General features: G+C 39.1%; 1 protein-coding gene across 3 annotated transcripts in view; it reads right to left on the bottom strand.

Annotated features, from left to right (window-relative positions):
• The window catches only part of DOP1B (DOP1 leucine zipper like protein B), a 94,747-nt gene that overhangs the window by 53,155 nt on the left and 16,161 nt on the right, over positions 1-25,431 (bottom strand). For 2 of the 3 annotated variants that reach the window (XM_030578138.1, XM_030578129.1), the window contains exons 3-9: positions 14,455-14,636; positions 14,194-14,364; positions 9,930-10,119; positions 7,041-7,139; positions 5,730-5,853; positions 2,909-3,009; positions 2,356-2,464 (exon numbers count right to left, since the gene is read on the bottom strand). In XM_030578138.1, coding sequence (XP_030433998.1) covers positions 2,356-2,464; positions 2,909-3,009; positions 5,730-5,853; positions 7,041-7,139; positions 9,930-10,119; positions 14,194-14,364; positions 14,455-14,636 — 976 coding nt within the window. Of the gene's footprint in view, positions 1-2,355; positions 2,465-2,908; positions 3,010-5,729; positions 5,854-7,040; positions 7,140-9,929; positions 10,120-14,193; positions 14,365-14,454; positions 14,637-25,431 lie in introns of those variants that run through there. The other variant, XM_030578146.1, reaches the window with a different exon arrangement.

Consider the following 25,431-nt stretch of genomic DNA (forward strand, 5'->3'; position numbering starts at 1 on the left):
ACATATATTGATCTTATAACCATACTCTCTCTAGTTTTTTAATAAATTTTAGTTTAGTTAATAAGAATTGGCTGTAGTGTGTATCTGAGTAAGATCTGGAATATTCAATAACCTGGGAGGTAATGTGTCCGATCCTTTGGAATTGCTAGAACCTTTTCTTTTCTATGATGAAACAAGATTTTCAGAAATCATCATTTTTGATGTGGATACCAGGGTGGAGGCCTGAGGCTGGATCATTTTAAGGGAACTGTGTTGTTTGGATTTCTGGGTAACCAGTGAGGTAATAAAGGAGCTGTTTTATGCTGGTTTGGTAAATCAAAGTATTGGAATATCCACCAGCTTTTTGGGGATTGTCTGCTCCATTCTTTGCAGTTCACCCTAACTGAGTGACCTCAGCTGGCCCTCACTGGGACCCTGGTTACAGGTTATATAGTGCTTTTTGTTCATAGATCTCAAGGCACTTTACAAGGGAGATCAGCACCATTATTTCCACTGTATAGATGGAAAAACTGAGGCACAGAGAGATGAAGTGACTTGCCCATAGTTACCCAACAGGCCAGTGAGTGAGCCAGGAATAGAACCCAGATCTCCTGAGTCACAGTCTACTGTTCTATTCACTAGGTCACACACTGCCTTGAAGAAAAATATTCTCTTTATGTTATTCTTTGTTGCATAGTATCTTTGCAATATATTGATTTTGAAATTAAGTGTCTAATTCACATTGATTTATAAGGCTCAAGAAGCTTTTTAGTACTTTTTTTATGTACTACAGAAATAGGAATATTTCTAATTTTGTGGTTTTGATGAATGCAGGACAGGTTTTATTTCACTGCTTTTGCTCTTTGATGATAGCTTAGTTTATATCCTAATATAGAAAATATATATATTATTTGATTATTCCAATAGTTTTACTTAACAGTGCTTTCCTGCTCAGAAATTTAAAAAAAAATAAAATCCATACACTGAACAGTGTTTATATATAAGAAAAGGCTCTAAGTGTAACAACTTATATCATATAAATATTCCTTAAGCAAGAAAGCACCCTTTAAAAATAAATCTGCCTGTGTTACAATGTGTCTCAAAGAAAGTCACGCCTGGACAAGAAAAGCAAGCATCCTGTTACATAAAACTGAGCATCTGAAGGAATTGTTACTTTCATTTGAGAAGTTTACTTCCTTTGTAAACAAATGAACACTGAACTAAGCGCTTTGAACAAAATTTGTACAAGACATTTTTCACTCGGTAAAGGACAGTACACGTTCGTCCTGGTTTTTCACTTAAATGCTGTCTGATATATCGATGAATTTGTAAAGAACAAAGGGGCAAATGCACTGAGAGAGGCAAACAGAAAGATATTTTCCTCTCCACCATCCATGAAATAGGAGAATCCTTCAGATAAATACTAAAATATTTAAGCTGCTGTCAGCTAAATATTTATACTCTCATAATATGAATTATTCATTCATTGTATCATCTATACAGATACTGTGACAAAATCTTCCTAAGTAGGGTTACCATGCCCAGTTTCCTGCACAGCATTGAAAAACATCATTTACTACAGGCATGAGATTCCTTCAGCGAGAATACAAATCTCGTAAGCAACAAGTTGCCAAAGAGTACACAAGTTTCAAATAACCACAAGTTACTCATAAGTGTCTCGTGTCTGTCACATGTTCAAGTACAGTAAATGCTTCTGAGTAGGTTTTACAAAATATTTGTATATACAGCAAATCAGGTATGTAATCTTGGCACCTGCATAGTGTAGGAGGATGTGCAGGTCCTTTATGGGTGAAGCACTGCCAGTTTGCACTATAGGACTGTGGATCTCTTGAACACATGACAGACTGAGGACATGACTACTGCAGGGAAACAGGATATGGAGATCAGTCAAGGGAGACTCAGGAGGAGCCAGATAGGCCTATGGAGGAGGCTTGACAGGGACAGCCAACGGTTGGGAAAGACACTGTACAGAAAGAGGAGAGTTGCCCGAGAAACTAAGCTAAATGAGATAAGAAAGGTGACCAGGGAGGGGTAAGAACTTCTTTTTTTCCCTAACAGCCAGAGGGAGGTATGCAGTCTGGGAAAGGGGCTGCAACCAGAAGCAGGCAAAGACCAAAGAGAAGGTCAGATCAGCAACAGGATGGTAGAAAATAGTCCTCGGGTGGGGAGTTGAGCAGAATACTGAGGCTGAAACAGATGGCTGCTCTGCAATATAGGACTCAGGGGTTGGAAACTGGGGTAGAGGAAGGACTGCACCATTTGGAGGTGATTAGCAGAAAGCCTTCTATACATCATGTCATCACTACAGTATAGCAGTTCTTAGCAGTCTGTGTCAGTAGTGATACTTAATATTACCTATTTCAGGTTTGTCAAGGAGACTAATTAAGATACGGAAAGGTTTCAGATATGCATGATCTTCTAAGGCAGACTCTGAGAACTTCTGATGCAATATTTCAATCAAAGCCTGTTAAAAGAAAACACCAAAATGTGAGAAACTGTTATTTTATTAAGGATTTTAGGTCTTGATCCTTGCACTAGGTGTCAAACTTAGACAAACTTTGATTAATGAAACAGAATGTGGGGGAATAAATTAATTCAGATAATCAAGGAAATTTTCAGTTTATTTAATACATATGCAAGAAAATTTTGGATAAACAGGATTTGTTTTTAGTAATAATTCAGGTAGGCTAGCATAGATAGAATCTAATGAAAACTGCCAGTTCCATTTACATCGCATGGCCATAAAATGGAATAAAACAGAACAGCATGCGTTCAGACTTCCTGTCAAATTAATACAAAAAATGATCTCTTCCTGAACCATAACAGATGGGAGAAGCAGCCATGAAGGACACACAGTGAACAAGATGAAAGGCAGTTTGTTCTGAGGTTTAACAGAATAAATACCAACCTCAATTAAAAGATCTTTGGAATATTTTCCAAAAAAATAGAGGGCATGATCTTCAAAAGCTGCAGAATCTGGAGCAAAAGTACCGCCTTTAATATCAGAACCTACAAATTAAATAAAAACATCATGAGTACAGAAAATACTGATGTAACATACATACCATAAAACAAGCAATAGAAGCAATTATATTCATTTTAACCTGAATTTGTCCAAGATGTAGTTTATGCTCCAATCCAGGCTGAATACCTGCAAAAATGTGGGCTTACGTGGAGGCTAAGCGCCAAGTAACCTGTGTGTCATCTGCAGCTTGGGCCTCTTTCTAGTGCCTCTAATACAGGGTATGACTGAATCATGCAGATTTTTCTGCATAACATCTAAAATACTTTCCTATCCATCCACACAGCTAAAACTCTTGTGCAGGCTCTTATGTGTATTACTACAACATTCTTCTCTTTGGCCTGGACAAATGCAATCTTGCCCCCCTTGGATTCAATCAGGAAGTTGCTGCAAAGATCATTTCCTCTGCTGGTTGTTTTGACCGCATGACCTCTCTTTTTACATCCCTTCACTGGGCTCCCTCCTATAGCACATCAAACATAAGCCACTTGTCCTCACTTTTAAGGCCCTTCATGGGCTATCCCCACCCTACCGTCATCTTTCATTCACTACTGAGATGTCAACTCTTGCCTCCAATTAGTCTGTGATGCCAGACTCCATTGTCCATTTGTTAAAATTTTCAAACAGGCGCCTTTGTGCCTTCTCCCACATTTCTGTGACACTCAGGAGGAAGTCCCCAAAAACATCTGCAAAACTGTCTCCCTCCCTTCATAAAAAAAAAACCAACCAAACAAGAAAACACACACCGATCACAGAAAAGGAGAGTTTTAAGATACTGACACAAAAAACTTGATAATGTCTGATATACTGGAGTGCTGAGATCGATGCCTTTTATGCTGACCAATATCGTCTCATTGTTTCCTGGTTCTCCCGCCCTCTCTCTGGGCTTGTCTACACTGGTGCTTTATAGCGCTGCAACTTTTTTGCTCAGGGGTGTGAAAAAACACACCCCAGTGCAGCGACTTTCAGCACTGTAAAGCACCAGTGTAAACAGTGCACCAGCACTGGTAGCCACTCCCCTTCTGAAGGTGGTTTTTATAGAGAGTGCTCTCCCTGTGCTGTGCCACGACCACATAAGGCATGTTAAAGTGCTGCCGCAGCAGTGTTTTAGCATTGCGAGTGTAGACTAGCCCTCTGTCTATATCCATCTGTTGTCTCTTGCCCTATACTTAGATTGTAAGCTACCTGGAGCGGGCACCATCTTTTAGATCTGTCTTTGTACAGTGCTTAGCACAATGGAATCCTGGTGATTATGGTAGTATATGTATCACCATCATCAACAGCTAATCAAATCCCTTCCAATGGACGAATCCTTCCGGAAGTGAAAGATAGAGATAGATACTTTCAGAGCCTATCTACCAAAGTCGTCGTCTCCTCTCTCCCCACAGAGATTAAGTAACTGGATAGAATTCTGGTTCCATGAGATCAATGGGAGTATTGCTACTGACTGCACCAGGGCCAAAATTTCATCATGCTATTTTCTGTGCCTCTCCTAAAACCCTGACACCCTTGTGAGTTATGACAACCTCTAGATCCAACATCAGTTCTCTGCAGGACAAAGCATTGCACTAGCAATAAAAACAGAAGAACAGCCATACTAGGTCAGACCAAAGGTCCATCTAGCCAGGCATATGTCTTCCAACAGTGGCCAATTCCAGGTGCCCCAGAGGGGAAGAACAGAACAAGAAATCATCAAGTGATCCATTTACTCTTGCCCATTCCCAGCTTCTGACAAAAATAGGCTAGGGACACCATTCCTGCCCATCCTGGCTAACAGCCATTGATGGATCTATCCTCCATGAATTTATCTAGTTCTTTTTTGAACCCTGTAATAGTCTTGGCCTTCACAACATCCTCTGGCAAGGAGTTCACACAATGCACAGTCAACCTGTGGAAGAAATACTTCCTTTTGTTTGTTTTAAACCTCTTGCCTATTAAATTTCATTTGGTGACCTCTAGTTCTTGTGTTATGAGGAGTAAATAGCATTTCTTTACTTTCCCCACACCTGTCATGATTTAATAGACCTCTATCATATCCTCCCTTAGTCATCTCTTTTCCATCATGAAAAGTCCCTATTTTATTAATCTCTCCTCATATGGAGAGGAGAGACAACCAAGCCAGCCTGGTATTAAGGTATCTTATAAATGGAAGACTAACTTGGTAATTATTGTTATCAGTTTGTTACTCAAACTGTGTTATATTCAAACTATGTTATCACCGTTGTAATTTTAATTGGGATAAGATTTTCATTCCGATTCACTACTTTAAAGCATCCCTTGTTCTACTTGACAGCAGCTCACATACTACAAACAGTTTAAGAATCGCATCTGTGCAGAACTGTTGTAGATACACTTAAATGCTATGGTATGTAAATCACAGATTACAAAGAACAATCATTTCTGCTTCAAATTCAGGCATGTTTGTTCTCTGACTTAAGTTATCGCCCAAACTTGTTATAGAGACATTTTGAGACTGAACTGTGATGAGGGATATCAAGTATTTGTTAGAGACACTAAGATTTAAGAAGGCAGAATTTATTTATCAACTGAAACAAGACTGGCTTAATAGAATTCTCAATTGCAAAAAAGAGTTGTCATTTAGGAACAGAATGAAGAGACTTCTATTATTTATCTCTGAAAAAGTATATTCAAATGTAGTGGACAAAGTAGATATTTAAACTTAATGTCACCACATATTGCACAGTACCTAGCAACCACGCGTATAATCTTCTATTTAGTGACATGTCTCTCCTCAAGACTGTCTGTGTAGCTGCTGAGAGAATATGGACTACATCAGACCTGAGCAGTGGAATAGCACTTTCATTGTAGTCCTAGACAAAGAATAAAGACATTCAGCTGTGGGTGAACTGTAAAATCCACAATTAAACTAATTTCTAATGGCTACCAGTATCCGATATAATACTGACAAAGATATGTTAACAGATCTAGCCTACTAAAGGAGAACAGGGACAAACCATCAACAACCTGCAATTTAAAAATCTCTGTAGAAACTGATCCACTGAAGTCTTCCTTTAAAATTGCGTGGTCATTTTCAAATATTTATTGCATAACCACAATTAAGATATCAAGCCTAATTAAGAATTAACTAATTTTGTTACTCATCAACAAATTAAATCAGCTAAGATCTTCAACACTAGGATGATGCTAGGAGACAAACTAGCAAAAAGTAATAGGGGAAAAATCTATTTAATGATGCATCAAGTATTTGATTTTGCAAATACTGTGTAAATATTTTAAATTAGTCCAGACAACCCCAACCACTTAAGAACTCTTAGCTGAGAAAAATAAAAATATACAGTTAATATCCTATACATAGTTGCTCAGGTCTGAGCTCTTCACATTTTATGTTAGAACCCCTAAGTGTATGTTTAAGAACACCAGTGGTGTCTCAGGCCTAACGGATGGTAACCATTATGTGCAACTCTGGGGAACAAAGTGGATGCCTGACCTTGCTGAAGTCCACAGCCAAACTAGTGACTGCAAATGGTGCAGGATTAGACCCCAAGGGTATGTCTACATGGGGAGGGGAAGAAAGGGAGTTAAAAACAAAAACAAAAAGCCCCCCAAGCGTGCAGTAGAAAGTCTCAGAGCCCAGGTCTACAGATTTGTGCTTGCGGACCTCATGCTATGGCACCAAAAATAATCACGTAGATATTCCAGCCTGGGCTGGAGCTCAGGGTTTGAAACCCACTCCTCTCCCAAGGCTTCAGAACCCAAAGTCCAACCCAAGCAGAAATGTCTATATGGCTATTTTTATGGCCACAGTGTAAATCTTCACGAAGTCGAGTCTGTAGAACTGAGCTCTGAGACATGCTTCTGCAGGTTTTTTTTATTTTTTTTGGGTCATAGAGACATATCCTCAGATAGAGAAAATTACTGGTGTGTATTCACAGGAATATCTAGATTATGTAGGACCCTACAAGAATCTTCCCTCAGTAAGATCTTATCCTTCCGCCAATAAAATGTAATCATAATGACATTCAAATAATGTTCTTACCAAAGATGTATAAAATGGGAAAAAGAAGAGAAGCACTTCCAAAGTGTTTCTCTGCACAAGAACATTTGAATCCAATACTGATACACGCAAAGATTTTACCTGTAATTTGAAAAAAAGAGACATAATACCATTTTATTTATATTTATAATCATTACCTGTTATAAATATTGCTGATAGGTATTAAATACTTTAATTATTTATTTTATCTTCCAATAGGAATACCAACATCAGTACCTTTACTTGGTGTGACGTTATAGGATTAAAATGTGACCATGTATATCAGTATAACAGCTACCCCTGTTATACAATTGCAACAAATCTTGTACAAAGCATGTCATGTAAAGTGTCAATGGAAAAGTTGTGATTTTCTGAATAGGATTATCCTGTTTGTGCGCTTTTATCTTTTTTGTACCTGAAGTTATGAGTGCACCTCTACCCCCATAAAACACGGCCTGTTATAACATGAATTCGGATATAACACGGTAAAACAGCACTCCGGTGGGATGGGGCTACGCACTCCGGCACATCAAAGCAAGTTTGATATAACACAGTTTCACCTATAATGCAGTAAGATTTTTTGGCTCCCAAGGACAGCGTTATATCGGGGTAGAGGTGTATTAACTATATACCTATATTTCAAATGTGTTTGGTCCTGTGATAACTAAATTAGTTTACATCTAGTCTAGCTAGCACAGTGTGCATGGATCATTCAAGTTTATGGCCCATCAACGAACTCAATGGGCCATGGAAGAGGCTTATCCCCGCAGGATGGGCCTTCGGGAGGACATTTTAGCCAGAATATGGGTAATGACTCCTGGAATGACTCATCACAGCATGCAACTGCATGTGACTTGCTCATGTGACTCTGGACTCCATCTTGTTCCTGTACTTTTCCACAAACTCAGGGTTTGTCTAGACTACTTTTGTTGGTCAAACTTTTGTTGGTCAGGGATGTAAAAAAAGCACCCCCCTGACCGACAGAAGTTTCTGTGGCAAAAGTGCTGGTGTGGCCAGCGCTATGTTCGCAGGAAGGGCTCTCCTGACAACATAGCTAATGCCGCTTGTTGCAGTTGGTTTAATTATGCTGGCAGGAGAGCTCTCTCCTGTCAGCCAATAACTACTAGACGGAAGACCTTACAGTGGCACAGGTGTACTGCTACAGCTGTGCCACTATAAGGTCCGTATGTAGACACAGCATAAAACAGTTTTCCCTCCATATGGGAGAAAGTATAAATGGCCCTGGAATATCTCCATTTTGCCTCTTTCCTGCTCCGATCTCTGGACTGTGGACTTACGCTAAAAGGAGCATTCTAAATCAATGGACTGAGGACCTTCCAATCTTTCAGATGTTACCAGAGACATTATAAACCAGCAGTTCATTCCATCACTGCTTCAAAACCGATCAAAGAACTTTGCAATGCATGTATGTATTTGATTCCTTTGGCCATTTGAACTCTCTCCTCTTTTTTCCCTCCCTCTTATAAATAAACCTTTAGATATTAGATACTAAAGAACTGGCAACAGTATGATTACTGGGTAATTTCTCAGCACTTTGTCCGGCATCTGGCATCTTCAGCTGTGACCCACTGAGGCATGGCGACACTTGGAAAGCATTGAAAACTACACATTTAAAGAACTTTTTTCCCCCACAAATAAGAGAACATATACATGATTCGTATATAACGATTAGCATTTCCACATATTTGGGTAGGCCACAATTTTGAGTATCTGCTGCGTGCCAATGCATCTTGAGATAACTAATTATCAGACAGGATGTGTCATAGTTATTCCAGTATTTCTGGAAAAACGATAGGTAATTTAAAACCTATGAAACATTTTTCAATTTCAAGAAAGGAAATTAAATACAAGACAACAGATACTGGAGTTCTCCTGTTGGTTTACTGCTGTTTGGTTTAGTTGTATGTTATTTGAAATAATGTCAAAAGGTGCACAGTGTTAAAGTTTAAAAAAAAACAAGAAAATCTTAAACACTGTGTCTGATGTACAATGACAGAGAGTTTGACGTTCCATTCCTAAAGGCAAAATGGAGTAAGCAAAGATGGGCATGTCAGCTTTATTTTTCATGTCTTGTCTTTTCTGATTTTAGACCAAGTCAAATCCTTAATGCTGTACTTAATATTCCTGTAACCAAAGAAATTGCAGCCCAAGGTGAGTGCAGAAATGCTGGGATTGTAAAGGAGTTTGGTTAAAAATTGTCAAGGACATGACATCCTTAGGCAGTTCACTCCCACAATGCACTGCTTCTCTACTCATTTCCTATTTTTCAAATTTTTGTCCTATTTTCTGGAGCCAAGAATTATGAGACTCTCCAATCTTCTTCTCTTAAGCACTTCTGGACAACTGCAATAAGTAGGAAGCTAATATTAGTGGTTGCAGAGGATAGTCTTTTCACTAAGTGTAAGAATGCATTGGATTTGACCCCACCTCTCCTTTTTTGTTTTTTATAGTGTATAAAATGGATACTGATTTTGAACTGTTTGTGTACAATGCCTAACACAATAGGGCCTCAATTCTGATTGGAGTCTGTGAGTTCTACTGCAATATAACTAAATAACAGGGTTAAATCAATTTTACTCTAACAAGGCAACGCCATTTGTTCCTTATTTGCATCACTGACCATGTTTTTTTAAATGACCTATTTGCCATTCTACATATTGGTCAAAGTTTGCAAGAGTTATTTTTAATTATTAGTACTTCAGTTGAGATTCTCCACTCATTGAGCAAATTTTGAATTAGACATTTCATTCTCTTACTGATGCTCTTTAAAGAGATTGGGACTTTAATTTGTACGGAGAAGGATACTGTTTTCCAGTTTGTGTCAGCATTATGGTAGTTGAGAATATCCCACTAGCAATGTAATGAACTTACTGTGAGTTTATAATCAGTTCCCAGCATGTACTTCTGCTGTTTTCCAGACAACTCTCTGTTGATATGACTCACAACAAATAGAGAAGCAGGAAGTCTTATAGAAGGGCTGACCAGAACACTCCCCCAGATAGCAGCATAGAACACTTCTTGGCCTGTTAGCACAGACAGCTTCACAAGCAAAGCATCTGTTCTGCATGGGAGGGGGAAAAAGATTATAATATTATATTTATCTTTCCATGTAAAATATGTTAATTCCACTGAACTCTGTCACTGACTTCAAGTGCAATACTTTCAGTTTGTTAATACCGTGTAGCTCACGGGTGGGCAAACTACGGCCTGTGGGCTGGCCCCTCAGGGCTTTGTATCTGACTCACGGGATTGCCCCTCACAGCTCCCATTGGCCGGGAATGGAGAACTGTGGCCAATGGAAGCTTTGGTGGAGGTACCTGGAAGCACTGCAAGGGCCGTGCACGCAGAGCCCTCCTCCCCTGGGGGCCGCAGTGCTTCCTGGAGGAATGTGGGGCCAGGGCTGGGGCAGGCAGGGAGCCTACCCTGGCCCCGGTGCACACCGCTGCCACCCTGGAGCTGCTTTAGGTAAGCGGTGTTGGGCCGGAGCTCGAACCCCTCCTGCACCTCATCCCCCAACTCCCTGCCCTAAGCCCCCTGCCTGCACCTCGCACCCCAATTCCCTGCCCTGAGCCCCTTCGTGCACCCCACATCCCCCTGCAACCCAAACCTTCTGCCCTGAGCTGCCTGCTGCACCCCAACCCCTGCCAAGCCCCCTCATACACCCTGCACCTCTCCTCTGCCCCAATCCCTTGCTCTAAGCCCCTTCCTGCACAGCGCTCCCCCTCCCACACTTCAACCACCTGTCCTGCATACAATTTGCCCACCCAGATGTGGCCCTCGGCCCAAAAAGTTTGCCCACCCCAATGTAGCTTTTTTGATGTCCATTTTCAATATCCTCCCTTTATTTGCATTTTCAATGTTACCCTTTCCAAGATGATTTTGCCATAATGGCAAGTGCTAGAACGAATCTTACCATTGTGCGCACTCAATGGAACAATGTTTGTCTGCCCGTTTTGGCAACTTCTCCAGCAACTACCTGTTTTGCATAGATGTCACACAAACTGTAACTGGACAGTAAATAATGCAGTAGTTTCTGGTAGCTAATTACTGAACCAATTGGACTGAAAGAATCTCATGCATACTATGTAAGGACTTGCACAGAATGATGATGATTTTTAGCTGTGTGTTAAGTCACTTTGTTTCAGTGAAACACATGCATTTCAGTATCAGAGGGGTAGCCGTGTCTGCTGCTTTTACAGATCCAGACTAAGAGTCCTGTGGCACCTTATAGACTAACAGACGTATTGGAGCATGAGCGTTCGACGTGCATCAGACGAAGTGGGTATTCACCCACGAAAGCTCATGCTCCAATATGTCAGTTAGTCTATACGGTGCCATAGGACTCTTTGCTGCTTATGCATTTCAGTGTTTGCTCAATAGCTCACCTCTGCACTAATGCAATATAAATACTTTAACTTTTCATTGGTTGTTATGAAATCTGTACAGTACACTTTAACATACACCAGGGTCACCTAATACAACATATTAGGTGATACCTAAAGTAGCTAAATTTAAAACATTATTTTAAACATCTAAAAACTTAGTGATAATTATGTAGAGTTTAGCATAAAGGATCATCACATCCCCTTGCCTGAGGAAGAAAAAGTTGTATGTGAAAGCCTTGACACAGACAGGACAATATCCTGGACAAACATTACAGAATAAAGAAACTTTATTGAATTAAATTAACCCTTTCTGAATTAAGTTTAATGCCTTTGGGAGTCCATTGTATTAAAAAGGCAATTGTTCATATGTTATTGTATGCCACTTCTCTCAGAAACATGACTAATGAAATCTTTGAGAAGTAGTTAAAACTTCAACTTTTGGGACAGTAAGCACGAAGTAGATTTTCTAGCAAATACTTGAGGTGAGGGAAATGCAAGTGACCCGTTTCTGAGTTCATTCTTTTGAAGCTTTGCTTTGACCAGAAATCCACTGTCTGGCTGACAACCTATTAATGGTCTCTTCAAAAGGCCCAAATGGGATAAACGAGTGCCTCACAGTCTCATTAGTGTTCTTGTTTTGGGCAAAAGGATGTTTGATCTTGAAACCACAGGAACACTCAATGTGGGATTTTGAAGGACTGCAGGGCATATGTTGAAGTTGAGATGAGGGATTTCTAGTAAGCTTATTAGTATTTGGGTGGGGTTTTTTTTTTTATTATTGTTTAAAATTAGTTCTCTCTGTAATGCTTTTATCTTAAGACTAAAATGTTCTTGCTTAGAAAGAGCCATGTTAAAACCTTATGTCTGTGGCAATTACACTGTGTATCGTCTCTGAAGAGAAGGCAAAAGAAGCCTGCTTAGGCAGCCTGTCTTTTGTGAAGGATTTCACAGTCTAGTCAGGGGACTGTGAAGTGTGGAAATCCCTTAGTCAGAAAGTAGTATGTATCTGTCTCTGCCCAAGCGAGGCAATCTCTGGGGAGCTGAAAGCCTAAAGGGATGCCCTGCTGGATCACAGAGGGGGAATACAGAAGCAGTTGCCCTGAACTGTGTCAAGCTTCTTTCATCTTTAATTTCCAATTGTCTGCAATACTGCATGTAGAATGTAAAGCTTGGTTCTACTCTAACAACCTGATTCCAGTGTACATTCAGTCAGCTTACTTAAAGGACCACAAAATTTTCACTCACTAATCCTGCACAACCAATGTAGCTATGAGTATGTGAGCTGCTATTCTAGTTCACACACAGCAGAATTATTAACTTTATTCTGATTGCAGAAGATGTATTACTGCTGAAGCGACAGCCAGCACATCCAATGGCCCACGCCGCTTCCCGCAGCCCCCATTGGCTTGGAGCGGTGAACCGCAGCCAGTAGAGCTGCGATCAGCCAAACCTGTGGACATGGCAGGTAAACAAACCGGCCCGGTCCACCAAGGTGCTTACCCTGGCGGGCCACAGGTTGCCGATCCCTGGTATAAACCAATCTAACCCCCCCCACCTTTAAACTTACTCTTTTGTGCAGCAGTTGTAGAAGAGGCAACACTTATACTTATCCATCTGCCTAACAGCCGGTAACTCAGCAATTAAAAGCTAGTTACCAGTCACTAACCAAATGCAGCTTATTCTTGTTCAGTCATAACACTAGATGCTAACTGTCAATGTAAATAAAGCTTTTTCTATGCCTTCATGACTTGAGACTGTTTAACAAAGAAACACACATGAAGATAAACAAAATATTTACAACTAAACTCAATTCCACCATTTTTTGGGAAGGAGAACAGAATGTATCAACCTGGAAAACACATATGTACTGTATGAGACAAACATTTAGTCACTGTCTACGTATAGAGAATATTCAGTGAAATATAATGAAAGTTATCTAGTTGCGCAATTCCTGCAATAGGTTGTTGCAAAATAGTTTTGTTACTGCTATTACTTGATGGAAGTACAATCATTACATAACCAAAAGCCTAGTGACTAAGTGTACTGCAACAGGACCTCTTCAAACAGGTATCTAGCATGCATTGCTACAAAGTGTGTCAAACTTTGTTGAACCTGACCACACTAGCTGGTCATTTTCAATATCGCATTATGAGGCTTTGGGTGAAAAAGTCATTTTTGATAGTGAGTTTTAGAAGTGGTACATTTACTAGTGCCTCCACGACCACAAGGTGGTCTTCTAGTATAGAATGCTTGCAATCTAGATATGTACAGAAAACAGGAACTTCCCTCTATCAAAAGATTTAAGGAGTGGAAAAAACACAGGCTTAGTTTAGTCTGTCAAAAGATCTCCTCAGTGCCCCATTACAAATTTGAAAGGTAAGTATTCAGAAATTTTGAAAGGAGAGCTGTGTTGCTTTCTAACTATGGTGGATGACTCAATAATTTGACTTAATGCAACTTTCCCCCCAAAGTTTAACTTTTCAATTTCTTCTTATCCTTGCATTTCTTTTCTCCCTTACCCTCCCCACATCCCCTTGCATTCATGCATCTGTCTTTCTTCTGTTCCCTTCCAACTTCAAGTATTTTACTCTCTCCATCCCATCACTCAGTAGCCCTCCATTAGACATTCTCCCTCTGGATGAGGATTTCTAGATATGGGTTCCTTCAAAATAAATAAATAAAAATTCAATAAATAGGGAAGTGACTGGGTATTGCATTTTATATTTCTAAAGTAACAAAAGCAATTTCACCTGTCATAAATTTCTGACCCCTCCTCCAATCCAGGCAGCAGTCCAATTATAAAGGCTTGAAGACTTGGCAAGAGGGACTTCTGCAGAGGAAGAAAATATTTCTCATACAGACCGAGAAGAATAGGCCTCACTGACATTGCTGCATTTGCTAGCAGGGGAAACAAGCCAGAGCTTTAAAAAAAGAAAGAAAGAAAGATTTGGTCATTTTAAAAAATAATCTATTATGAAATTTTAAGTCTGAGTTTTCAAAGAGCAATTTACCTGTAGAGGAATAAGTCTTTGGCAAGCCATTTTGTCCCAATGATTTTAAAGATGATTTCATAGGTTTCTAGTGCTTTTAAATGCACTCCACTAGGTAAAGCTGGATGTAAGCACTGAGATAATCTCTTACTGATAATCAGACGTCTTGGCAAGAGGGAGTACTTCAGGTTACTTTGAAGAGCCTGTACAAACAGTGGGGATGGGGGAGAAGGAAGAAACAACAAAAGGTTATTGTACATGCATAACATCCAACATTAATCAGTCAATACTTTAACTGAAATAAGGTTTTGTGACAGATCATTTACTTAGTAGAATTAAATAAGGTATTCAAGGGTCTTCTTCGACAAATGCATAATATTACATTAACGGAGCAGAGATCACTAGACTTGAAGAATTGGTGTGGAAATTCTTTTCTTTGGAGGCTAGAAGACCGAAGTCAAAGACTGAGCGTAAATGGGATAGGAATTGAAGAAGAGAAATAAGAAATTTTCTCAGCATTCAGGGGCTGGGAAAGGAGGGAAGAGTTCAGTAGTAACAGAATCTTTCCTTGCACACAACCCGTAAGCTTTTATTTTTTTCATTTCACATATAAAGATGGCTGATTTTGTTATCTCCTATTGGACAATAAAATGTAAGAAGCATGGAAATGTATACAGAACATGGACTACAACAATCATTACTATCTCTAGGCCCAAGACTGAAACTACAGTAAAAGTGAAGATTCTCAGAGCAGCTCCATGTAAACATACTGAAAAACTGATCATCATTTAAAAAACAATTTAGCTGGGAAAAATACACACACAAGTGACATCTGCTATGTAGAGGACTCATTACAAATCTAAATCCAAGTATGATCTCTTCTATCCATGACATAATAAAACTTCACATATAAAATTAAGGTAGAACACATTTATGCAGCTCCCCTTCAAATTTTAGAAAGTTCATGAAGAATTCTTCTGCATAATGTTTGTAATACCTACAGCCGGAAGGTATGAGGACTGCCTGAATGCTGGACTTCGGTTGGTACACTTTCACAATCTTAACTAAACGGCTCACACCCCCTAAATATATACTTAAATTGTTTACTCTAAAAGTTCTAACTCATTAGGAGAAAGAAAATATCTAGGCTGTAAATACTTTTTTCCTCTTGCTTAACTTATTCAAATCAAGACAAATACCATAATATTCTATCAGTTAATTATCAATTAAGTTAGTTATTGACTAGTCATGAATGACACTATTCAGTAAAATCATGGAACTTGAGGTATTGTAAAAATAATGTCATATTATATAGTACGTGTCCCTTGTACAAATTTACTTTCTAATGACTGCAAGTAATCTCCCCTAGCAGAATAGGGCACTTAAAAAGCCCTGGGAATAACAAAAGGAAAAATACTCTTGGCATCAGTGAAAGTTTGCTGGAGGAAGGGTGCGTAACTAATTCTCCTGCACAATAGCAAGTCTGTAATCATTTTGTCTCTTTCGAAATTTGGACAAACATGAACAACTAGTCTACGCTATCCTAAATCCACGAGCTATGCTGCCATTCCTCAATGACAGAGCACCTGTGTGAGAGTTTTGCTCAGTGAGTGAGCTCTTATAAGAACGGCTTTTCCATTTGAATCATAGCTTCACATGCAGGCTGCTTAATTCATAGCTTCTTAATGAGTAATCCTACACCAAGCATAGAATCATAGAAATGTATGGCTGGAAGGGACCACAAGAGGTCATAAAGTCCAGACTTCTGTGCTGAGAAGGAGCAAGTAAAACTAGACTATCCCTGACAGGTGGCTAACTAAAAACCTCCAATGATGGGGATTCCACAACCTCCCTGGGAAGCCTATTCCAGAGCTTAAACTATCCGTATAGTTAGAAAGTTTTTCCAATATCTAATCTAAAACTCCCCTGATGCACATTAAGCTCATTACTTCTTGTCCTGCCTTCTGTGGACATGGAGAACAATTGACCAGTCCTGATCACAACAGTCCTGAATATATCTGAAGACTTACCAGGTCCCCACTTTGTCTTTTCTCAAGACTAAACATGCCCAGTTTATTTTAAAACTTTTCCTCACAGGCCAAGTTTCCTAAAGCTTTTATAATTTTTGTTGCTCTTCTCTGAACTCTCCAATTGTCCACATCCTTTCTAAAGTGTGGCATCCAGAAGTGGACACAGTACTCCAGCTGAGGCCTCCCCAATGCTGAGTACAATGGGACAATTATCTCCCTGTCCCCAATGTTTTGTACACGCACCTGTTAATACAACCCAGAATAACAGATTTTTTTGCAGTTGTGTCACATTGTTGATTCATTCAATTTGTGATTCATTATAATTTCCAGATCCTTTTCAGCAGTACTATAGCCAAGCCAGTTACGCTCTATTTTATTAATTGTGCATTTGACTTTTTCTTCCACGTGTAGTAATTTACACCACGGGTAGGCAACTTATGGAACGTGTGCCGAAGGCGGCACCGAGCTGATTTTCAGTGGCACTCACACTGCCTGGGTCCTGGCCACCGCTCCAGGAAGCGCATTTTAATTTAAATTTTAAAAACCTTATTTACTTTACATTCAATAATAGTTTAGTTATATATTATAAAGAGACCGTCTAAAAATGTTAAAATGTGTTACTGGCACGTGAAACCTTAGAGTGAATAAATGAAGACTCGGCACACCACTTCTGAAATCACCAAGATGAAATTCAGTAAAGAAAAGTGTAAAGCAGAGGTCGGCAACCTTTCAGACCAATTCTCCAACTTGCTAAAGTTGTTTTAAGTTCTAATCCTGTCCTCGAAAGAGCTTGCAATCTCTTCTCAGCTTGGTGTCACTGGTAAATTTTAGAAGTCTATTCTTCACTCTTATGCATGCCATTAAATGAAAATACTGCATAGTATCAGACCCAGGACTAACTCCTGTGGGGCTCCACTAAATATATCCTCCCAGTTGGACAGCCAGCTGTGGATAACTACTTTGAATATGGTCTTTCAACTAGCTGTACATCTACCTTATGGTAATTTCATCTAGATCATATTTCCCCAGCATTTCCTTAGCCTTTCCAAAATTTTATGCATGCATAAAATTATGTGCAATCATCAAGACTTACTCCATCCAGACTTCATTTCACCAAACTGGAAGAATTCTGAGATTTATTAAATTATTTTTTTGAAAATGAATTCATGCCTTCAGGGTTTTTTTGGGGTGGTAGTGGAAGATTGTTTTTAAATCTTTTCCTCATTAGCAAGTTGCATCCTAATACTCTACTCAAGATGGACATTAGAAAGCAATATTAGATGAAAATACACGTATTACAGATTAAGACTACCATTGGTTTTCCAGCAGATACAAAATGCCTTTACATCAGACTGGAGAATACATTAGAATATTATAGAAGCACCTGTCACAGTTCCATTAAAAAAGGCTGAATTGTCTTAAACTTCAATCTTGGATTCAACCACTGTGTACTTTCCCCCAAAATTGCAGGAATTATTCTTTGATTACAGATAAGACATTTAGCAGCCTTTGTCAGGGCTTTTTTTTGTCCTGAACAAGTGGAATATGGTAGGTGCTTCATATTTTCCATATTGTTAAAGCTCCTTGAAATCTCATGCATAAGCAACATTTGAAAGAATTATGCTGTAATTAAGCTAAACTACTACCTATTTTATCTGTTACAATTAGAGGTTATAGATGGTCAGGTCAACAGCTCAGGATTTATTTACACAAAAATTGGCAGAGGTGAATCTTAAGCAGATTTGGTAGAATAGGTAAGTTTTATTTGAAAGATAGGATCAATGGTCTTTTATTTGTTTTGTTATTTTTCTTAACTGAAAGTTTATCCTTCAATATGGAGTAGCTGACAGTTAGGAGAAATAGGCATATCTGGAAGATTTGAAAAAAAAATCTGTCCTTTTATTTCTTTTCAGTTGTTTTTGGAGTCTTACTGAGCTAGAAATGATGGATGGCTGTTTTGCAGAGGGTAAACGTGTGAGGAAGAGGCAGAATTAGCCAGAAAAATGGAAAGAGTAGGTGCAGCATGAATCATTTATGATTTATTATATGTATAGCTACTGTAGCCATGGCAAAAGAAAACTAATTAAAACAATAAGCCAACATTATTTGATAGAATTATAAACTTTACTTTAAGATAGCATGCCAAAAGGAAGCATGTTATTAATTGGACTCTAACACATGTCTAACTATACTGGAGATCAGGTGATATGTCAAAAGTGAGACAGAACCAGAAGTTATGAAAGAACATTTTCCAATAAGTACTTAGCCAATATTCACCAAACTTGACATCATTATTCCTAATTTGTATTGCATACAGATATGTTTGTATTCTGCAAATTAACAATTAAGTAACAAAAGCCTTGTTAAGAGTAAAATAGAAAATTCCTAGTCATTTTCCAGTTGCCCCCATACAACTGTCTTAAACTTATCCATTAATTTGTTCTAATTCAGTAACTTTATAAATTCAACAAAATAGAAAATATTACAACAAAGATCTATGTCTACATTTTTGTTGTAGCCTATATTTTACTTTGTGTCATAAATAGATAAGTAAGAGTTAATAGAACAGAAGTACTTCATCTCTCTTTTGCCTGTAAAGAGTTAACAAGATCAGGGAGCCTGGCTGTCACCTGACCAGAGGACCAATCAGAGGACAGGATACTTTCAAAGCTTGAGGGAGGGAAGTTTGTGTGTGTGCTGTTAGATTTTGGTTGTTGTTCACTCTGGGGGCTCAAAGGGACCGGACGTGCAACCAGGTTTCTCTCCAATCTCTCTGATACAGGCTCTTATAAGTTCAGAATAGTGAGTACTAGGTAAATAAAGCAAGTTAGGCTTATGTTTGTTTTCTTTATTTGCAAATGTGTATTTGGCTGGAAGGAGTTCAAATATATATTTTGCTGAAAGGATTTTAATTTGTACTTGAATACTTAGGCTGGGAGGGTATTCCCTGTAACATATTCCATCTTAAATTTACAAAGATAAGTTTTACTGTTTTTTCTTTCTTTAATTAAAAGCTTTTCTTGTTTAAGAACCTAATTGTTTTTTTATTCTGGTGAGATCCCAGGGGACTGGGTCTGGATTCACTAGGAATTGGTGGGGAGAAAGGAGGGAAGGGGGAGAGAGAGGCTAATTTCTCTCTGTTAGGATTACTGTCTCTCTCAGGGAGAATCGGGGGGGGGGGGGAGAGAGAAGGAGGGGGAAGGTGCATTTTCCTCTCTGTTTTAAGATTCAAGGAGTTTGAATCACAGTGATCTTCCTGGGTAACCCAGGGAGGGGACGCCTGGGAGAGGCAATGGTGAGGGAAAGGGTTTACTTTCCTTGTGTTAAGATCCAGAAGGTCTGGGTCTTGGGGGTCCCCGGGCAAGGTTTTGGGGGGACCAGAGTGTACCAGGCACTGGAATTCCTGGTTGGTAGCAGCGCTACAGGTTCTAAGCTGGTAATTGAGCTTAGAGGAATTCATGCTGGTACCCCATCTTTTGGACGCTAAGGTTCAGAGTGGGGAATTGTACCATGACACTTTGCTTAATGACAGATTATGTGTTTGAGTAGATTTAGATTAGTTGCACTGTGTGGGATCCAACAGTAGGGCCAGTAGAAGTTGGTCAGATTATGTATGTCATTAGGAAGTGCAGTCTTGAACAAAATTCAAGGGACATTTTTAGTAAAATGTTACTATTTCTAAATAAATATAATTGTTCTTATCAGACCTTAAACCTCTCTTCTGCCATGATGCCTACAAAAAGCAAACCATCTGTCTAAACACTGTCAAATTATGTGGCTACTGTTCTTCACGCTGAACACTGTCATTGAAATTGCTTCCTTGTGATCCCTGTTCTAGTTGTTTTTATCTACCCATTACTTACAGCATTACACTGAGATCATAATCTCTTTGGGGCAGAGGTGTGCTTCTCATGTTTTTACATACAGTGGGGTCCCAGGCTCAAAGCATAATCATCTTCATTATAATACTCAATTTTGGAGGCAGGCATGAGAAGGAGGAAAGTGTGTAACTGGAACAAATATGCTGCACCACAGTTAAGTACTCGATTAACTTATTTTAGTAAACTTAATTGTGACGTTTGGGAATTTTAATGTCACAAAACATGGCTCACAGTATGCATCCCTGACTATCTAATACTACTTGGGACTCTGAACATAAAAAGTGCTTTGCAAACGTTACCTACTACATCCTTACAACAGTCAAATGAGGTATGCAAATTAACTTCATGAAGCAGATGGAGAGGCTAAGCAGAGAGGTTAAAGGCATGATTTTCAGAGGTACTGAATGCTCACAACTCCCTCTGAATTCAATAAAAGCTCTGGGTGCTCAGCACTGTTGAATCCAAAAGCCATAGTTCCGGGATTAAAATTGAATTAACGATTAACTAAAATTGTGATAGCACCCACACCATCCTACATGCTGTAAAATGAGCATTGCCTGATCTATTGATTGTATATTGATTAAATTACTGATTTAGTTTCCCCGTTTAGCACTCTGAAATTTGGTAGGTTCTTGTCCCAAGATCAGGCCCCGCATCATCAGAATTACTGCTCAGTTGGGATCTCCAGTGTGCATGGTTGCAACACTCTCTCACTTAGCACATCACACTATAGTTATAGTTTTATTAACACACTTAGCAAAGTCATACACACACCAACCCAGCAAGGCTGGTGCAGGTAATACAGAATGAGCAGAGCATCCCAATACTTACACCATTCCTTGCGAAAAACAAAACAAAAACAAACAAACAAACAAACAAACAAAACCAAAACCTTGAAGCGTTAGTTATCTTCTCCCTCACCGTCACCACTGGTAGTCATCCTGGCCTTTCTCAAGAGCTCTCTCTCTCCCTTCCCCAGCACGCAGGCTAGGATATAACTTTCATGATGTGTTACACTGATGCCACGAAGCCCAATGCATATTCAGTAGGAGGTTTCAGTCTCTTCCTTATTTGTAGTTTTTCACCTTACTAATGTTGGCATGCCCTTCCCCCATAGGTTATTAATCTTTTACCTAAAGCTTATTAGCACATACATCAATTAGTTACCATGGCATCCTTGTGGTCAGAGGTCCCTAACTAAAAATAGCCCAAGCAGTTATAAACTACCACCTCAGTGATTACCTACTAGCAATTTAGTCATTACAGCAGTCTCTCTCTATACCTTTTATCTAGGGTTAGTCTTGGTTAGCTACTTATACTAAGGTGTTTTTTGGGGCCTTATGCCTTAGTTTGGCTAAAATATTGTCTTACAGGCCTTGAGCCTTGTAGGTTCATTGCATTATTGCCTTAATTTATACATTACCTAGCAAACACCTATACTAGTCACTGCCCTGAACAACTTCTTCCTGGTTCCTAGTGCAACACTTGCAATAGACTCTCTCTCTCTCCATAGCTTTAGGAATTATGATATAATTTGCCAAGTATTTTTCTGATTCTCATGAGTCAATGCAATCTGACTGCAGTTCCTTCAGATACATAGTTGCTTATTCTCACTTAGGATACATTTTTTCCAGCTCCTTTCCAAGTAAGTAATTTAACTAGGGGGTGATAAGAATGTTAAACATCACACACATGTCCTTGTAATTCAGCTTCTCAAATCAAATATTTTGCTAGCAACAAGCTTCTTAACATTCATAATAATTCTACAGAGTTTTGTTCTTACAGTTCATTGAGAAACTACTGATTCTACATATCTATAAAACATGTGAACTAGTCATATAGTCTTAAGAATTTTGTTCCTTCCCCCAGGGCTGGTGCTTCCATTTAGGCAACCTAGGTGGTCGCCTAGGGCACCAGGATTTCGGGGGGTGCTATTTTGCTGCCCTCTGTGGCAATTCGGCGGCGGAGGGTCCTTCTGTGCTCCAGGTCTTTGGCGGCAATTCTGTGGCGGGTCCTTCACTCGCTCCGGGACTCGCCGCCAAAGTGCCCCAAAGACCGTGAGCGCGGAACGACCCCCCTCCCCGCCGTAGAATTGCCACCAACAACCGGGAGTGCAGAAGGACCCCCGTCTAGGGCGCCAAAAACCCTGGCACCACTCCTGCTTTCCCCATGTCCAACCCATGAAAAAAAAAAAAAAAACACCCCATGAAAAATAAAGTTGAACATTTTGGGCCTCCCTGCTTATTGAGCTCAATTTTTTTGTTATGTGTTTTTCTTAAAACCTCCCCTGTTGCTTGTAACAGTGTGTTCTATATATTAAAATGCCCTCAGTGTAAATACATTTTCCTCAATTTCTTTGAAGATGACCTGAAAACTATTTGCCCTTTTTTGGCAATACATAAAGGAGGGCTGGAATATAAATAATATTTTTTAAATTTATTTTTAATTTGAGAGAGTACAATCCTCATCAATTTACATTCAGGTCTTATCTACATTGATTCCCTAGGAAGACTATAGACAACTGGAGAACTAGTACAATTATGACTGAAGCATCAAGAAAAGGAAACCTAAACAGTAGAAAGGGAATATTGGTTTGCTTGTGTTTTTGTTAACATATATTTAAAACAAATGCTTGAAATGCAGTTAGGAGGAAAGTCCTTGCTAAACGATCATCATCCCAGTCTTTCGATTAAGAGCTTAGAAGACTCTCACTCCTTCTCTTTTGTCCTCCAAGATCTCCAGACAAGATAATGTTCCCAATATTTATAAAAGTAAAGAAACTGCCAAGGTACATACATCACACAGCAGTAATGAACGACACTCCTTTTTAATGGTCAACAAAGCAGAGGGAAAGGACAGAAACTTTCCTGTTTTTAAGCCTGATGGTATGAGATCTCAAATGATTTCACAGCAGCAGCTCGTTCTCTACCTCAGATTTTCTCTCTCTCAATCAGGTCCTATTAATCACATCTAACCTCGTTTTCTTAGCCTGCCTAGCACTATAAACCCATGAGAATATTTAAATTGAAGAATAGGGAGAGATGCAAAAGACTTCAATATTCCTTCTGTAATGTAACACACACAACTATGTGCTTCCTCATCCGTGTTACAATGCAAAATCAGCCCAGCTAAAAATACATACTTTATTAGTGTTTAGGGCTCTCTTTACTTCAAGAAGTAAATATAAAATAGTTTTCAGTAATTTATAAATTTAGACACTTATTTAATACATTTAATTTGGACAACAGTTTGTTTCCGAAAACCAATTTACTTCGCTAATATACTGTTTGGCTTCTTAAATGCAGATTATCACCATATCAACATCTTCCCTTCATAGCTGATAGGTGAAGGTCATATGCATAAAAAGTTCTTATTCCCTAGGACTTCAAAACAGAATGTTTTTTCTGAAGGACAAATAATGGTCATGTACAGTACTGAACAATGAGATAAAGTGCGCTATTATTAAACAGCACCACCACAGGTCAGTCTGACCAACTTTTGGTGAAATATAAGAACCAAGTACGAGACGTGTTTATATCACCAGGATCCTGGTTATAATACAGAACATACTTTTTAAATTTATAGCATTAGCTCCAATTAAGAATTAACAACGTACTTGTTTGAGACACAGGCAATACATTTAAAACTTGAAGTTATGATTCATCAACTGTCATTAAGGCCCAGTCTACCCTTAAAAGTTACATCAACATAGTTATGGTTCTCAGGGGTGTGAAAAAGTCACACTGAGTGCCACAGTGAAGCCACCTAACCCCCGGTGTTGACGTGAGTAAATTGATGGAATAATTCTTGGGGAGGTGGATTATCTACAATTGATAGAAAAACCCTTTCCTTTGATGTAGGAAGTAACTATAGCTGTGCTGCTGTAGCACCCGCAGTGCACACATGGTTTCAGAAAACAAGCGCTAAAGACATTTGCTATAAAAATAGAGGACAAGAGTTCCTATGATTTTCACAGATAGTGGTGGGGAAAGAGTAAACAAGGAACAGGAATTTTAAAACACTTCCATGAGCTGTTTACTTGCTATTGCTGTGCAGAACAAACACCTAAAGCTAACATTACATAGCCCTGCCCGCCACATTCACGTACTGGGAATACTGATGTTCTATTTAAATAAACCATGTTTCATTATCTGATGAAAAGGAAAAATCTGACTGTTCCAAGTTTTCTTAAGCTTTTTCTTCACTGGAGGGGATGTGTTCTTAACTAGAGTTAAAATCCTGGCAAATATAAGGCAGGGTTTGTAGTTTTCATGTGAGTTAGCAGGTTGAATTAAAGACAATAGAGGACTGGAGCCTCAGCAATGACGTTTGATAGCTATGACTAGGTCCTGTATTATCCTGGGAAAACCTTACTGAATTAAGTTTAACATTATTGTATCATTTAACTTAATTGTATTAAAAATGCAATTGTCTCTGTTACTGTGGGATTGTAGGCAACTTCTTTAGAGAGGTGGGGTATGCTAATGGAATGCCTCTGGTTATCAGCCCTTTGAAGCTTCACCCTGAGGAGGGGACCCACTGTCTGGCAGATTACCTTTCAAAGCTTCAAACTGGATTCTCTAGACTAGAGATTAACTGACAAAGGAAGGCAATTGGGATAAATAATTTGAGTTTAAACTGACTCCGGGTTTTTGTTCTGATTCAGCAAGTGGACAGACTGGTCCCCTGAAGGCCCCAATCCTTAGGGAAGGGTTGGAAGGACTTCGTCCTACAGAGGCCACGTAAGACTGGATTCTTGTTCTGAGCTGAAGCTGTGATGAACTTGAAACCACAAGAAAACCCCTGGGTGGGGTTCTGAAGGACTGCTCCTTCCAGAGCCCATGCTAGAGTTAGAGTGATCACTAGTAAGCTTATTAATATGCATGTAGGTTCTTTTTATTATTTTAAAATGTTTTCTGTGCGTTGCTTTTACCTTAAGAATAAAATATGCTTGCTTCAAAAGAATAGTATGATAACTTACAACTTTGGCAATTACACAGTTACCTGTCTCTGAAGGGACTTGCTTAGGCAGACTGTCTTTTGCTGAAAACACCACAGCAAATGCAGGAGACTGTTTACCCTGGAAA

Source organism: Gopherus evgoodei, chromosome 1 (genome assembly GCF_007399415.2).
Source record: "Gopherus evgoodei ecotype Sinaloan lineage chromosome 1, rGopEvg1_v1.p, whole genome shotgun sequence".
Taxonomy (NCBI): domain Eukaryota; kingdom Metazoa; phylum Chordata; order Testudines; family Testudinidae; genus Gopherus; species Gopherus evgoodei.